The sequence below is a fragment of the Tachyglossus aculeatus genome, chromosome 18 (assembly GCF_015852505.1).
Source record: "Tachyglossus aculeatus isolate mTacAcu1 chromosome 18, mTacAcu1.pri, whole genome shotgun sequence".
NCBI lineage: Eukaryota > Metazoa > Chordata > Mammalia > Monotremata > Tachyglossidae > Tachyglossus > Tachyglossus aculeatus.
This window is the reverse complement of record NC_052083.1, coordinates 10,459,147-10,474,608: the sequence shown is the minus strand read 5'-3', so window position 1 is coordinate 10,474,608 and position 15,462 is coordinate 10,459,147. Positions and strand designations below refer to the sequence as shown.

Sequence of the window (15,462 nt, the reverse complement as noted above, 5' to 3'; positions counted from 1 at the left end):
GTGATATTTGAAGAGAGGTGTGCGTTAGGGAGCAGTGAGCATAAGGAAAGCAGCCTGTCAGAATATGGGCTGTCCCTCCCCCTCCCTAATCATAGCCTTTACTCACAGACAAAACTCCCTCCCTCTCTCATTCACTCACTCACTTCAGGCCAATCCGTCCTCTCTCTCTCTCTCTCTCTCACTCTCTCTCTTTCTCTCTCTCTCCTCTCTCCCTCTCTCTTTCTCTCCTTCTCTCTTCCTCTCTCTCCTCCTCTCTCTGTCTCTCTCTGTCTCTCTCCCTCTCTCTGTCTCTCTTCCTCTCTCTCCCTCTCTCCTTCACTGAGACAGAGTCAGGACTCTCCTCCCTGACAGCCACAAACCTACAGCACTTACTGCATTCAGAGAGGGAACCTGCGAACAAAACTTCACAGAAAACTTTTTGTTCTTGTTCCAGAGAATTTGCTGAAGAGAAGGGAAAAAAAACTGTACGTGAGGGGGGAGGAAAAGCAGGGCCTTTTAAAAAGGGAATCACAACAACTTTTGCTGCCAGGATGCCCTTGCTTTTACTGAGAGGATTTTTGTTGGCGCTTTGCTGGATTATAGTAAGGAGTTCCCCAACGCCAGGATCGGAGGGGCAGAGTTCAGTCACTGACTGCCCATCGTGTGCCCTCGCCACGCTCCCAAAGGATGTGCCCAGCTCACAACCCGAGATGGTGGAAGCAGTGAAGAAGCACATATTGAACATGTTGCACTTGAAGAAGAGACCCGACGTCACCCAGCCGGTGCCCAAGGCAGCGCTCTTAAATGCTATCAAAAAGCTGCATGTGGGAAAAGTGGGCGAGGATGGATATGTGGAAATAGAGGATGACATTGGAAGAAGAGCAGAAATGAATGAACTCATGGAGCAAACTTCAGAGATCATCACATTTGCAGAATCAGGTTGGTACTAGAAAAAAACAGCAGGGTGAAATACCTTTCACTGGAAGAGTTGCAATTAACTTTTTTTTTCCTCCCCTGCAGCCCTCTTTTCTCAAATCTTCTGAGGTGAGGGGAGCAGAGAGAAAGGTGGGGGTGGGGGTGGAGGAGAAGGGAGAGGAGTTAGCAGGAATTTGATTCTGCTTAGTTTAGCCTTGGCTACGGATTCCCCGCTTACACTTGCTAAACTCACACAGCCAAGCAGGGAGGAAGCTCTTTGGCCAATCTTAAGCTGAAAGTCAGACTGTGAGGGGGTTCCCAAGCTGTGCCCGTGGAACAAGATCTGAGCAGTTGGATTAAAGTAGCATAACTTGGGAGTGCTGGAGAAGGGGAGGGGGCTTTAAACCTTCCCCGCCCCCACCCCCTTCCAAAGTGTTTTGGCAAATGAGGGGGAGAGGAATGAAAAGGGAAAAAATGACTGTTTTTAGACAAGACTTCCTTTTCAAAGTCAGAACCGTGCTGTATCAGCCAAGCAGAATGCATTTATGGTACACCCTTCTTTTCCTACGGGAGGTTCTTTTTTGTTGGGTGTTTTTTTTTTTTGGTAGGGTTTTTTTTTTAAGTTCCACCCTGGGCAATAAAGTACAACACTAGATGTCACCTAACACAGGACTGACAGTCACATTTCTCATACTGACTTTTGCACTATGAAACCAGAGGGGGGGTTGATGGGCGGGGGGGGGGGTAATGTTCTCTGTAAAGTTACTAAAGCCTTCTGCCAAAGAATGCAACCTTGACAAAGTGTGTTTAGATACTATTCTGTACTCTCCCTCAGTCCTTAAGAGTAAAAAGTTCAGTAAATAGACTGTGAGGACTGCTTGCCCAGAACCATAACTGGCTGCTGAATAGAAAATACCTGTCAAAATTATTTTTCCAAGGGCAAAATCCCGAATATTCAGCTGGGTTAGTGACGTAACTGTATATGCCCGTCGCTCCGGGGAGACGGTTGTGAATTTCATCGCTCTTTTATGATATTGCCAGGTAAATGCATTTTTCCCATGACACTGCCAGGCAAATGTATTTTACCCATTGCCAAAACCGTTGGAGAAGAATGTCGTTGTTTTGTTTGGTACAGCATATGGCAGGCAAAGTGTGTGCTGGGACTCCAGGCATTTTTGTTTAAAAGTTTGCTGCAGCAGTATAAACAATCAAGACAACACTCAGAGTTTCCAGTCCTGAAAACCTGTTGACTCAGATGTTCTGTTAAGCAAGGAAGGGGCATGCCTTTTGGAGAACTGTCCCTGTAGGCTTTTCACCTCCCTGGATTGAGAGCTGTCTCTGGGCTAGGCGTCCTTGCCCTGTAGGCTCCCTAAAGCAGGATAATCTCTTCTTGGTCAGCCCTACTCAGGGTCCAGAGCCAGGGATATGTCCCCAGGTCAGTTAAATCTCTCTCCGAGCAAAGGCATCTGTGGCTTGTGGAGTCAGGACCGTCCGGGGATTCTGCAGATGGCCACCCGTTCCCGGTTCCTTTCACCGGGGAGGAGACCGGATCCAAATGTAGCAAGAACCTTGGGCTCCGCTCTTTGCATTCAAGCCTGGGTCCACACGTGCCTTGCTGTCTCTCCTGGGACAACGTGATTTGCTATATTTTTTTTTTTTGCACTCAGTGCCAGAAATGGCACTTTGTCATTGCATCGCTTTGCCGTTGCATTGCTTTAATGCTGTCCCATGACCAACAACAACCACCCACCTCCTAGCCTGTAATCCAACCAGCAGCCCTTGAATCCCGAATCACAGGCTAATGATGTGCCCTTTCTATCCCCTGTGCTCTAAAAATCTGGGGCTGTGTCCTAATAATAATAATAATTGTGGTATTTGTTAAGCGCTGACTATGTGCCAGGCACTGTATTAAGCACTGGGGTGGATACAAGCAAACTGGTTAGGACACAGTCCCTGTCCCATATGGGGCTCACAGTCTCAATCCCCATTTCATAGATGAGGGAACTGAGGCACAGAGAAACAAAGTGACTTGCCCATGGTCACACAGCGGACAAGTGGCGGAGGTGGGATTAGAACCCGTGACCTTCTGACTCCCAGCTGCCTCAGGCATTTGGACCCTGGATACTTTACTCTAATTGAGATTTAAGGTTTTTGGCATTTCTCTTGAACTGATATGCCTCATTTCCAGGCCAAGCCTTTTCTCAGTCCTCTCTGAGTCATTTCAGGCCTTTCCTTTAATACCTGCTAGGCATTTATTTTGAAGGAAATGGAGCCAGTTTATTCAAGGAGTTAAATGAATCACACATTGATTAGTGTTTCTGTTGTAATGGAAAATTCTTGCCCTTTGGGGGGGCCAAAGAGGGACACAGATTTGGCGGCCAGTAAGCTGCTATACCTTTAACCCAGACTTACTGCCAATGCCAATGCTTACTCATCCGGTAAAGAAATTTCAGTCGTCAACCTCAAATAATGTTAATTTAATATCCATATGCACTATGGGTGTGTAGTCCCCAGAGGGCATGGGAGGTGGGAGGAATACGGTACTCTCACATTTGGGGTGATGATTTAACTATTGTCCCGAGAGATCCTCACTGCCATCATCACCTGAGGAGGAGATCAGGGGATTCCATGATCAATGAACCACATCGGTGTCAGGATAGAAGGCATTAGGGAGTGCCAGAATACAACCGGGAAAGTTGGTTTAGCTGCATGCTTCTTCGGGAATTCATTCAATAGTATTTATTGAGCGCTTACTGTGTGCAGAGCACTGTACTTCATGTTGCCTCGCACAGTCTCCGGCTTTTGGGGATTCCCGGAGAAAAACAATAGAAAAGCGTTATCCCTCTTTTCAGTCCCAGAGGTTCCCTGAGCACTAAACATGAAAGAGAGACCGATCCACCTGTCAGATAAAATGCACACCCAACCCTACAGAATGCACCACACCTATTTTAAATTTCACACCTCTGTGGGTCCCTTATGGATCAGAACATTACTACAAAGGCCTACAGCTTGACAGTCCCCTTACAAATGTCCATTTACACAGCTAACTCGTACTTGTCAGCTTAACTCTGTTGTCTTGTACCCTCCCAAGTGCTTAGTGCAGTGCTCTGCACACAGTAAGGATCAATTAATACCAATGTTTGATTGCCTGGCCAAAAAGTACAGTGGTCATATTGCTATGGTTCAGGGAGTACTGGCCACACAAAATCATCCAAGAGTCCACTAGCATTCCACCTGATAAAAAGGGGGTTTTCTCCTTCCACATGATTCTAAGACTATGAACTTCAAGATGACCTCTGGCCTCGGCATGCTTCTGCCAAAAGTGAGGAGGATTACTTAAGGTGCTGAGCAATTATTCCAGTGTCAGTTGAGAGGCAGAGGCGATCCAACAGGTCAGCCCAACTGTAACTGGCAGTGGTGATAGACTCTCTAGGGTCGAGGAGCTCCTTTCTATTTTCCGTTTAGAAAGATAGCTCATTAGCCTGTGAACTGTTAACTCTTGGGATTCTGCCAAAAGCATATGATGATCCCAGCCACTAAAACTAGCAATTCAATAGGTTGCCAACAGCTACCAAGGCAGAAAGAGGGAGGGGAGAAGAGATGGGAACCCGCAATTGAAAAAATCAAAAATTCTGACCCCGAGAAAGTTTAAAGAGGGCAAGGGATATTGAAATGTCTTCTGAAATCCTACTCCTCTGAAGGAAATGCTTCATGACAACTTGACTAAGAATACCATCGAAGGGAAGGTGAAGGGGGAAATTTCGTTCAGACGGAAGGACCGGTTTGTTTCTTTTTCTCGCATGACGAGAAGCCAAGACGTCAGCGTACCATTTCGGTTTTGTCTCCCTGAATTTGGTGGCAAATTGTTCCTAACCGAACAACGTTGCTAGAGCGCATTTATTCCTCTGCTAAATAAAGCAAAATGATTTGCCACGAGAGGGCGTGCTCCAAAAGGATTTTCAGTTTGTCTGCAAATTGCTTTTTCACCTAATTGGATTGCTGGTCTATTGTCATAGGTCCCTGAGATCTTGTCGGTTAGCTGTGCTCACTTCTTTCTTCCCCTTTAGCGAAAAAGTCAGAATTCCTTTGGGCAGAAGGATCCGACGGCCTTTAATGAAGTTAAAAAAAAATTAAAAGGCCAATAGAAATTGAATCGGAATAGTAAAGATTGACAGCAGAGGGGCAATATATTTAAAAACAAAGCCAGGCCCGTGGAGAGAAATGTGACTGTGAATCATCACAGTCACCCACAGTGGATTTCTCTTAAACATCTTCCGAGCCCTTTCATTTTGTACTCAGAATAATGCATTAACTTTTCCCAAGTGTGTCCAGTGACACAGAGATGTCAAATGGGGGAGGAAAGGGCTACTTGGCACCCTGTGAGAACACTGCATTCAGCTTCTGAGGGATAGGTTTGTGTCCGCGAACTGGGTGTGTGAAGCGGGCAGCATCTTTGGGAGAGGAAGGGAGAGACAAGATAGCCAACAGAATTAAAAGCAATTTGAGGGAGGAGTGTGTGTGATTTAGGGGGAGGGAGAGGGGCTGGGGCTGTTTTTGAATGCACGTACCTGTCCTAAAGTTCCCTGAACTTTGTACATCCTGCGACTGTAGCGGGGACTCAGAACTCTCGCCTCTTTTAATAATAATAATAACGATAATTATGGTATTTGTTAAGCGCTTACTATGTGCCAACCATTGGTCCTAATGCCGGGGTAGGTAAAGATACAAGGTACTCAGGTTGTCCCACGTGAGCCTCATGGTCTTAATCCCCATTTTACAGATGAGGTAATTGGGGCACAGAGAAGTTAAGTGATTTGACCAAAGTCATACAGCTGATAAGTGGCGGAGCCCGAATTAGAACCCACGACTTCTGACTCCCAAGCCCGGGATCCTTCCACTAAGCCATTTTTTATTATAAGTATAAAATGTGCAATCAATTCCTTCCCATTAAGATGAAGCAGGGCTCTTTTTCAAGTGGCCACCTCTGGAGCATTACATTTTCAATGGCAACAGTTCCTTCTCTGGAAGAAAGCAAGGGCAGAAATGTTGATTCGGTGGCAAATCAACATGTTTTGAGTACAAACTTGCTGCCCTTCTATAGATGTGACCCCGGTTGAGGTTAAGAGGGTAAAAACTGAGGCCTAGCCTATTTCTCACTGGTGCAGAAACCCCTGAAAAATACAGTCAGATGGAAAAGTTAGCCCTGCAAAAACATCAGTACAGTTCTGTAAATGATGGCTTTGAAGGCCAGTATTGTTGGCTAAAATATAACCGTTCACATTGAAATGGCAATGAAGAATGGAAATTTAAAGTAACAGAGCCCTCTTACAGTGAAGTCCTTTTTTCCATGGCATGTTTAATGCTCTATATAAACAAAAAGTTCCACAATAACATGGGATGCATAATTGCTACCAGTGTGAAAGGCAGGCAACGTTACCTCAAGCAGGACCCCAACAAGTGGCATATCTAGACTGTGAGCCTGTTGTTGGGTAGAGATCATTGACGATTTGTATTTCCCAAGCGCTTAGTACAGTGCTCCGCACACAGTAAGCGCTCAGTAAATACGATTGAATGAATGCACTAGTTTTAAACTAGTTTTTATTTCAAATCTCTGGTGGGTGCATGCAAAGATCTTTGTCATCCAATAACTATAGATGCAGTCTTCTTGGTTCATAATGATTTGCATTTGAGTGCAAATTTGGAGAAAGGAGAGCTGTGGCTTGTTTAACCCTTTGCACCACAAGTCTCCCTACTTGTAGAGCTCTGAAAGCAAAAGACTTGAGCCTCCAATAGACTGTGAGCCCGCTGTTGGGTAGGGACCGTCTCTATATGTTGCAAACTTGCACTTCCCAAGCTCTTAGTACAGTGCTCTGCACACAGTAAGCGCTCAGTAAATACGATTGAGTGAATGAATGAATGATTCAGGTGCCACAGGAACTATTTCTCAGGCCATTTCCCATAGAGTTGATTACAAAGGTATTTACTTCAAAGAACAGATGTCCGGTCCCCTGGTTCCCTCCCCACTTTCTTTAGGGCCATTTCTTCCTTCTGGGATACCTTCAGCCACAGAATACAATCCAGCCCAGAGGTGATGCCCACTGAGCGCATGGACACTAGAGCGCTCAGATGATCTCCCACACACTAGCGTGGGCTTTCCCTGAAGAATTAGTCAGGCAGAACAGGATGATTAGAAAGGGGTAGAGCCTCTGTTGGGAGGCATACCTCGCTAATCAGCCCCAGAAGGGAAACTGAAACAAGGCGGCAGTAGCAGAGAAGGAGGGAAGACGGGAGGGGGGGAAAGGAGAGGGGAGAGGGGGAGGGCAAGGGGGGGAGGAGAGGGAAGAGAGAGGAAGGGGGAGAGGAAAAGGAGGAGAGGAGGAGGGAGGGAAGTGGGAGAGAGAGAGGAAGGGGGGGTGTGGAGAGAGGGAGGGAAGAAGGAAGGGAAAGAGTGGGGAGGAAGGGGAGAATGAAAGGTGACAGTTGAAAACTCTGTTAAGACCTGCTGTCCTGTGAGAGGCTGGGCAGCTCTGTACCCGCTAACACAGTCCCACACCCAGGGAAGTAAAGGTTAGGCTGGGGATCTGGACCCAGAAATATGTGGTTAGGCCAGAACTCATCTCAGAATGCCCCTGAACAGAGAGGTCCCTTGCTGATTCCACAGTGAAGTTTCTGTGATTTCCGTTCTGGATACATTTGCCAGGAATACAAAATATAGATTACTTCTCCTGGATTTTTCTGGATTCCTGGAAATCCTAAAATCTGTTTGTCAGAGTAGCTTTTAGGCACATTCAGTACAATCAAGATCAAATCCATCCATTCTCCTACCACTGGCCTCCTCCTCCTCTACCTGCTGGAGAAGAACCTAAATGATTTTTGTTTTCCGTTTTTTCTCACCCATTGGTGACAAAATAAAACTGATAGGTACCTGCAGATTCAGTCAGAGGTAGAAACCTTTGAATCTTTTCATGCCCCTTTCCTCTTGGCCTGGGTAACGGCAGATTTTGCACAAAAATGCATCTCAATCATTTATTTTTCTGGTAAATTATCATGCAGTTCGGAAGAGGGTTTCCAGAAATGGACACGAGCGGAAAGCAATGACAACCATTTCAATTACCAGGGAAAAATTCAACTGTCAGAAATATGAGGGAGAAAAAAGACACTTACCCAGCAAATGAAAATGCAGGGATATGCAATATTTCAATCCGTGTTTAAAAATAAATATATATATATATACATTTACATATGCACACATGCACACACACCCCCACACATCAGCTGTGATGCCCTCCTTCTCTTTCCCCAGCAAACAACAATTCCTCCCAGCTAATTATTAATGAAGTGCAAGATGAAAATCACTTTATGATTACTCTCTGCTCCTAATATAACAGCACCCGACAGGATTAAGCCCCCTCTAATGAGTACTCTCTTTGTACAGCCCTCCTCTCAGTAACGCTCTAAATGATTTGCTCCTAAGTACAGCTGCACAGTGAAGGAGGAGAGAGCATTATGCATCGGAAACCTCATGGTCTCCTGAAGCAGGAGGAATCCGTCATAGGCTGTTTCTCCAGTGCCATAGAAGCAGCTGCTCCAGCCATGCAGAAGGATTTTGAATCCTGCTGTCAATTAACCAGACTCTCAATTAACCCGACTGCTTATTGTGCCCTCCCTGATGTCATCTTCTTCCCCCTTCAATCCGCTGCTTTTTTAAAATTATTATCATCTGTGGAAATGACAAATGCCCTTGGGGCACAACTTAGCCATGGTGATGTCTCAATACCTGAGAACTATCTCCCCGTTTCTTAGGAGACAGGTATCAGTGAAGTCTGTGGGAATGAGTTAACCGAAACCATGTGTGCTCTCCTCTCCCTGTGACCGTTCGGAATCTACAGTTTCACACTCTCTCTCCTCTCTCTTCTGGAAAAACAAAACAAAACCTTGTGCCCTCTGGCTGCTCTAATTCAGCAGCTACTGTCTCTGTGACTTCAGAGTGACATTCTGGGCAGCTTAGGATTTCAGAGGCAGTACTGAGCCACCACAGCAGAGAGAACAGCAGGTAGCTGATTAGTGTTCAGTTTTGAGCAGAATTGACATTCCCCATCCTGAAGTATTATTCAGCAGCTTGCCCCCTGGCCTTGTGGAGCCTGCTCACTTTGTCTGCATTTTAACCCAAACCATCAGCTCTGCTTCCTAAATGCTCTCCTCTGCTTTCCCAAAGAAAACGTAGTGTTCCTAGCAGAGGATCACACGATATTTTTGTAAAAACAACAACAAAAACAAAAAACCCTACTTTGCTTCCTGAAAAATGACTGCTTCTCTCTCTCCCTCACTGCTTCATGCTCTAGTGGTCAAATCATAAAACGGTCTTTATTATGCATTTCAACTCCTGCCAGGGATATGAAGTCGGTATCAAAGGAACTCCCCCTCACCATCATTACCATCATCATCGTCCCAGTAAGTTTATGCAGCGATGCCAGAGAACCTTCCCCATAAATATGCAGTTCTTCTTTGGCTCTAGCTCCGCTCTCTGTGGATTTGCCACTACCACAATCACAGGGTACAGAGTGTGTTAAATTAAGAACAGAATCTTCAGTGAGCGTTGTATAGAAGAGCCTGCCTCCTCTGCGGAAAACTTGAAACCGTGCCTAAAATTTATAGTACTGTAAACATCTCAATACCAGGAGTGATAAGTACAGTTCTGTTTCTGTTAGCTAAAGCTACGGAGAGGATGAGATCCACACTGGGATTCAAATCATGAGCATTTACATGGGAGCATTAGACAAGTGATTTTTTTTTTAACATTATCCTTGGGCTTTCACAGGTGATGTGTTCCCAAGCAACAGTGCACATATACTTTCATACATCTGCTTCTGCATGTATCTGCATCTTGTGCCATTATGAGTTCCCAGTTTAACTGTCATCTGTTTGGTTGTTCTCTGAACTTAAGAATAAATACCTAACAACTTGGTGTGAGCCCATTATGGGCAGGAATTGTCTCTCTCTGTCGCTGAAGTGCACTTTCCAAGCACTTAGTACAGTGCTCTGCACACAGTAAGCAACCGATAAATATGAGTGAACGAACGAGCGAATGAATGAATGCACTCAAGTGATTGCCACGGAGAATCAATCAATCATTCATATTTATTGAGTGCTTACCGCGGTCAGAGCGCTGTACTAAGAACTAGGGAGAGAGCAATATAACAGAATTGGTAGGCACATTCCCTGCCCACAACGAGCTCACAGTCTAGAGGAAAATACAAGGGAGAGATTTTAGCTATGGGACCTCTAAGGCGCCATGGTCAGTCCATGTTTTTCCCAACCTGCCCCTGTGCATGTTTGTAAGGAAGGGTGGACGGACCCAGGGCCTCTGAGCTTGGGAGAGGAGATGGATTCTTACAGGCTGAGGAAACAGCGTGGAAATTCTAGGAGAGTCAGAAAGGTAAATGTAAAGGGAAGAAAGGGTGTGTTTGTCTTGAACCAGCCCACTCTCAATGAGTAAGTGTGAACTTCCCAAACTGACCCCATTTCCCATTCTCTGTGTCACCTGTCCCACTGCAGGAACCTCTAGAAAGACGCTGCACTTTGAGATTTCCAAGGAAGGTAGTGACCTGTCCGTGGTGGAGCGTGCCGAAGTGTGGCTCTTCCTGAAAGTGCCCAAGGCCAACCGGACCAGGACCAAAGTGACCATCCGACTGTACCAGCAGCAGAAGCAGCCTAAAGGCAGCTTGGACGGGATGGACGAGATGGAGGAGCTGGGTCCAAAGGGCGAGAGGAGCGAGGTGCTGATCTCCGAAAAAGCAGTGGACGCCCACAAAAGCACCTGGCACATCTTCCCTGTCTCCAGCAGTATCCAACGCCTCCTGGACCAGGGCAAGAGCTCTTTGGATGTGCGGATTGGCTGTGAACAGTGCCAGGAGACTGGGGCCAGCCTGGTACTTCTGGGGAAGAAGAAGAAGAAGGATGAGGAGGGAGAAGGCAAGAAGAAAGAAGCAGGAGAAGGAGCGACGGGAGGCGGGGGAGGAGAGGAGGAGAAGGAGCAGTCGCATCGACCCTTCCTGATGTTGCAGGCCCGCCAGTCTGAGGACCACCCACACCGGCGACGCCGGCGGGGTCTGGAGTGTGATGGCAAGGTCAACATCTGCTGCAAGAAGCAGTTCTTCGTCAGCTTCAAGGACATCGGCTGGAACGACTGGATCATCGCTCCCACGGGCTACCATGCCAATTACTGCGAGGGGGACTGCCCCAGCCACATAGCTGGCACCTCTGGCTCCTCCCTGTCCTTCCACTCCACTGTCATCAACCACTACCGCCTGCGGGGCCACAGCCCCTTCACCAACCTCAAGTCCTGCTGCGTGCCCACCAAGCTGAGGCCGATGTCCATGCTCTACTACGACGATGGGCAAAATATCATCAAGAAGGACATCCAGAATATGATCGTGGAGGAATGTGGCTGCTCATAGAGCCATCCTGAGGGCACCAGGGGGAAGGCGAAGGCAGAGAAGCCAACGGACACAAACAAGTCCCTGCCCCGGTTTGACCTTTGCGAATGAACCGATCCAACCAAAACGAAACGAAACCAACTAGAGACAGATGAAGGAAGACGTGCTCGCCTCACCCAACCGGGGCTTGGAGGAAAATTTGGAAGATGGGGGGGGGGAGGGGGGGAAGGGGAGGGACGGGGGATGGGGAGGGTCGTCCCTTCCTCCCTTATGCTAGCTGAAAAGCAACTTCAGTTGAAAAGACGGAGACTTTTGCTCTCCCAGTTCCCTGTCAATCATGCCCTGAAACCAGCATGTGTCACCTACAAGTGATTCGGAAGTCCAGGCCAAAATAGCATGCTGAAAGCCATGTGTTTGAACAGTACATTCACAGGCACTTTTTCCCAGTTTGCCGAGGACACAGGGTATGTTTGTGTGATGATGTCCATGGGTGTGTCACTGTCTATACACACATAGATATCGCCACACACCACGTACGCGTGGGTCCTGGTGAAAGAACAATATTGTGCAGGTGCTTACACCGACCGTCATTGTCTGCACTACTTTTACAAAAAAAAAAAAAAAAGAGAATGAAAAGAATGAATTATTGAGAGAAATACCAAGTTACATTTCGTTAAGGTGCTTATGATCTTAGAACTATGCAACCTAATGGGTTTGAAACTGTTTACCTGATAGAGAGAAAAGAAAGACTTTTTTGTATGGAAGTAACCTGATTAATTTTTTTTTTTTTTTTGCTTCAAGGAGAGATACTTGAAAGGAACATGTTTGCCCAGCTGCTGGATCCAAACATTTCTATATTTTGTAAATTTTTTTTATCGTTTACTATTTGCACTACGATGGTGTTTGACCTGTCTAATCCTTATTTAACAAGTATTTTTGAGGAGTGGGTGGGGGTGGGTAAGAGCTGCACTTATTGTGAGCTACGAAAGAACTGCTACAGCACACAAAATAGCTATTTTTATTATTATAATTATAATTATTATTATTATTATTTTGTACCTTAAAAAGAATAGACACATACACCAAAGACATTTGTGTGAGCCTTTAAACAGTCTGTTTGTGGTTGGTATCATTCATCATTAACACGTCAGGGTTGGGATTAAAGGATCCGTGAGATTGACCTTGGTTCAGGCTGAAAGTCCTGTTATCTAGTTTGATCTTGACTCCTTTCGCATCCACAAAACAGAGAACATTGTTTGCTGGATGTACAGTAGTTGTACACTGTTGGAAAGCAAAGTCATAAAATGATATATGCATGTATGTATGTATACCCTTATGTATACCTACACAAGTTTGGGTATGTATGCATATATGGTATGATGTACGTATATTTTAAGCACTTCAGGCTGTCATTTTTAATGTTCTGAAAATAATGAATGTTTGTGTGCGAAACACAGTGTTTTTAAGAGGAGGTTGTTTATTTTTTTCCTCTGGACTAGGGTGAGGACAAATTAAAATTTTTATCAATTTGGATGACCGAAAATTCCCAAGTCACATGACTATTCAGAAAGGCCCTCTTATGTATCACATGGAACTTAGTTCCACCTTCTTTTTTCTATTTATTTTTGTGACCCCCCTCCCCCCCCTCCCCCCACCAACACCTGTTATCTCCTGTCATTCAGAAAATGGAAATTTTGGTATTCAAAACATTGGGCAGAATATTGCCCCACTCCACATCTGCAATCAATATTCAATTCAATTCAATTCCCTGAAATCAATATTCAATCCAAGACCCGCTGTGTAAGGGAGATTCTCCAGTGGGGAAGGGTGAAGTGAATTGGATTTGTTCATTATAAGAAGAAATAATCTATTTTGGGGTGTGTCACCATCTAGGTTGAACAGCCTGATTCTCAGGCTAAATTCAGTGGAGAATCATGTGGACTAAATTGGAGTATTATAACTGATTAAAGGATGCTTAAAGCAACATTTCTCTTGGTGAGGCATCTAGAGAGTAAAGATGGGAGAGAATAAATTGGGTTGGAATGAGAGAAGGGAAATGAGGGCAGGGCAAAAGCCCTTAAGTTTATCTTCAGCCAAAACTCTTTATACGTGTGTGTGTGTGTGTGTGTGTGTGTGTGTGTGTTTGTATGTATTGACAGAGATGGAAAAATCCTTTTGTTTTATAAATATCAAAGTACTTGCTTGTAGCTAAGTTTTCTAATTTATTCCACAGTATTTAGCTTGCGTAGTACAGCTAATGGGTTACTCATTTATGTGCTTTTTATACAGATACTTCATTTTACAGACTTGTTTGCAGTTTGCAAAAAAAAAATATTTGGAACAATTTCTGACAACGGTGTAAAAATTCAATTTGTCCCTAAAGTATTCTGTATGTTATTGAGGCTTTCGGACCTGTATTCAATCACGAGGTTATTGTTTGATTTAATAATGGGGTATCAAATGCCTATGAGACGAAACACTACAAAGATGAAGTATTTCATCTTGAAAAGTCAACTAAATCAACAAACCAGAACACTTCAGCTAAGGATGGAAGACCTAAGAGAAGGGTTAGTGGTAGTTTTGAACACTTATTCGTGTTGGCTAGAGTTTCATAAACACGGAGTGGGTGGGTGAGAGGGTGGAGTGGGTGTTTAAGAAGGGAATGAATGGTTTCATGGCCATGAATTTCCCAAAGTTTTTAAATATTTGATTAAGGGGCTTTGCAACTGCACAGCTTGTGGTGACTGGGGCTGATACTGGACCATATCAAATGAGTATGGGAAAAATATTCCTATGTGCCTGCAGGGAAGAGATGGGGAGGGGGAGACACAGAGATTGGGACAGTTTATTACAGATAGATTAGAGAAAGCAGTAGGTTTAAAAGTCAGCTACTAACTAGGCTCCCCCTTCCCCGGGTAGTTTTCATTCAGCTCATATATGAATACCCCATTTCTAAATTTTAGGAGGTTTTGGGGGTTTTTTCCCCCCCTCAAGTCTTTAGGCCTCATCAGGGGGTTTTGATTTGTGGTTAAAGTTATTAAAAACAGAGGGAAATGAAAATCTATATGATAAAATAAAAAAGGGATGTTAATCAAGACTGACTGGGCTTCCCGCACAAAAAAACTATAATTTAGTTTAATTAAATCTGCATGTCCTCAAAATAGCACTATAAATTGCTACCATATTTGACCAGTTGTGGAAGGTTCTGCAACCTGAGGAACAACCATGCTTTTCAGGTAGCAGCGTGGCTCCAAAATGACTTTGAATACCAGCCCGTTGTGTAAAACTCAGCCTCCGCTCCACCAAAAGAGAATCATCAGTATCTGACCTCAGTATCTCCCAGTCTCTGAGAGTGCTGCTCACCAGATCCCTCAAATCCTATCCACTCTCTCTCCCCCTCCGCCCTCCTTGGGTTTTTTTTTTTTTGCCTTTCCTTTAATCTGCAGGAGCCAGATGAAATCAATCTTGGAGGCCTGGAAAGAGCTCTTGACCTCAAATGTCTGTTAGGGATAACAGATACAAATTTTTGCGGACTTAATTATAGTTATCTGTAATTATTTTTCCCGCGTCCTCTAAGAAACAAAGGCATCGAGGCATTCATTCCTCTACATAGGGACCATTATAGCTAACCTATCTGCATTTAGAGGAGGAAGACTGATTTCATGTTCATTTTGGGCCTGACTTTCTATCTGTACTTCTCAGTAAGAGACCCCAAGCTCTCACTGAAGTTAGAATGAGTAGAGTTGTTCCTCCAGGAGGAGTATGGGATCAGAGTTCTAACAGTGACATGGTGACACTGTGACGTTGAGGAACAAAAATACCTTGTCATTTGCATTGCCTTGGGATTCAAATCACCAAGCGCTCTTTAAATGGATCCCTGTGGGCCTTTTGCAGAAGGTTGCCAATTCCCCCTCTTTGATTTAGAGGAACTTAGTCACTTCTAAAACCTACATGCTAAATGAAAACTTGAAGATGTGGGCAGAAAGAAGGGACGGGGGTGGAAGTTGCATTTCTTTAAATTAAACCTTGCATCCCGGAGAAGCTATTGTGTGGGTCAAAGAAAATGAATGGTTAGGAGTTCACATCTTCATGGGCAGAAAGAAGCAACATTTTTTGGCTATAATGTTATTTA

At 44.9% G+C, this 15,462-nt stretch overlaps 1 protein-coding gene across 1 annotated transcript; it reads left to right on the top strand.

The window, feature by feature from the left end:
• Window positions 1-260: 260 nt before the first annotated feature.
• Window positions 261-11,518, top strand: INHBA (inhibin subunit beta A). Its single transcript, XM_038760443.1, has 2 exons — window positions 261-918; window positions 10,450-11,518. Exons 1-2 carry the CDS (start codon window positions 531-533, stop codon window positions 11,349-11,351), a joined length of 1,290 nt encoding a protein of 429 aa, XP_038616371.1. The 5' UTR covers window positions 261-530; the 3' UTR covers window positions 11,352-11,518.
• The last annotated feature ends 3,944 nt before the right edge of the window (window positions 11,519-15,462 follow it).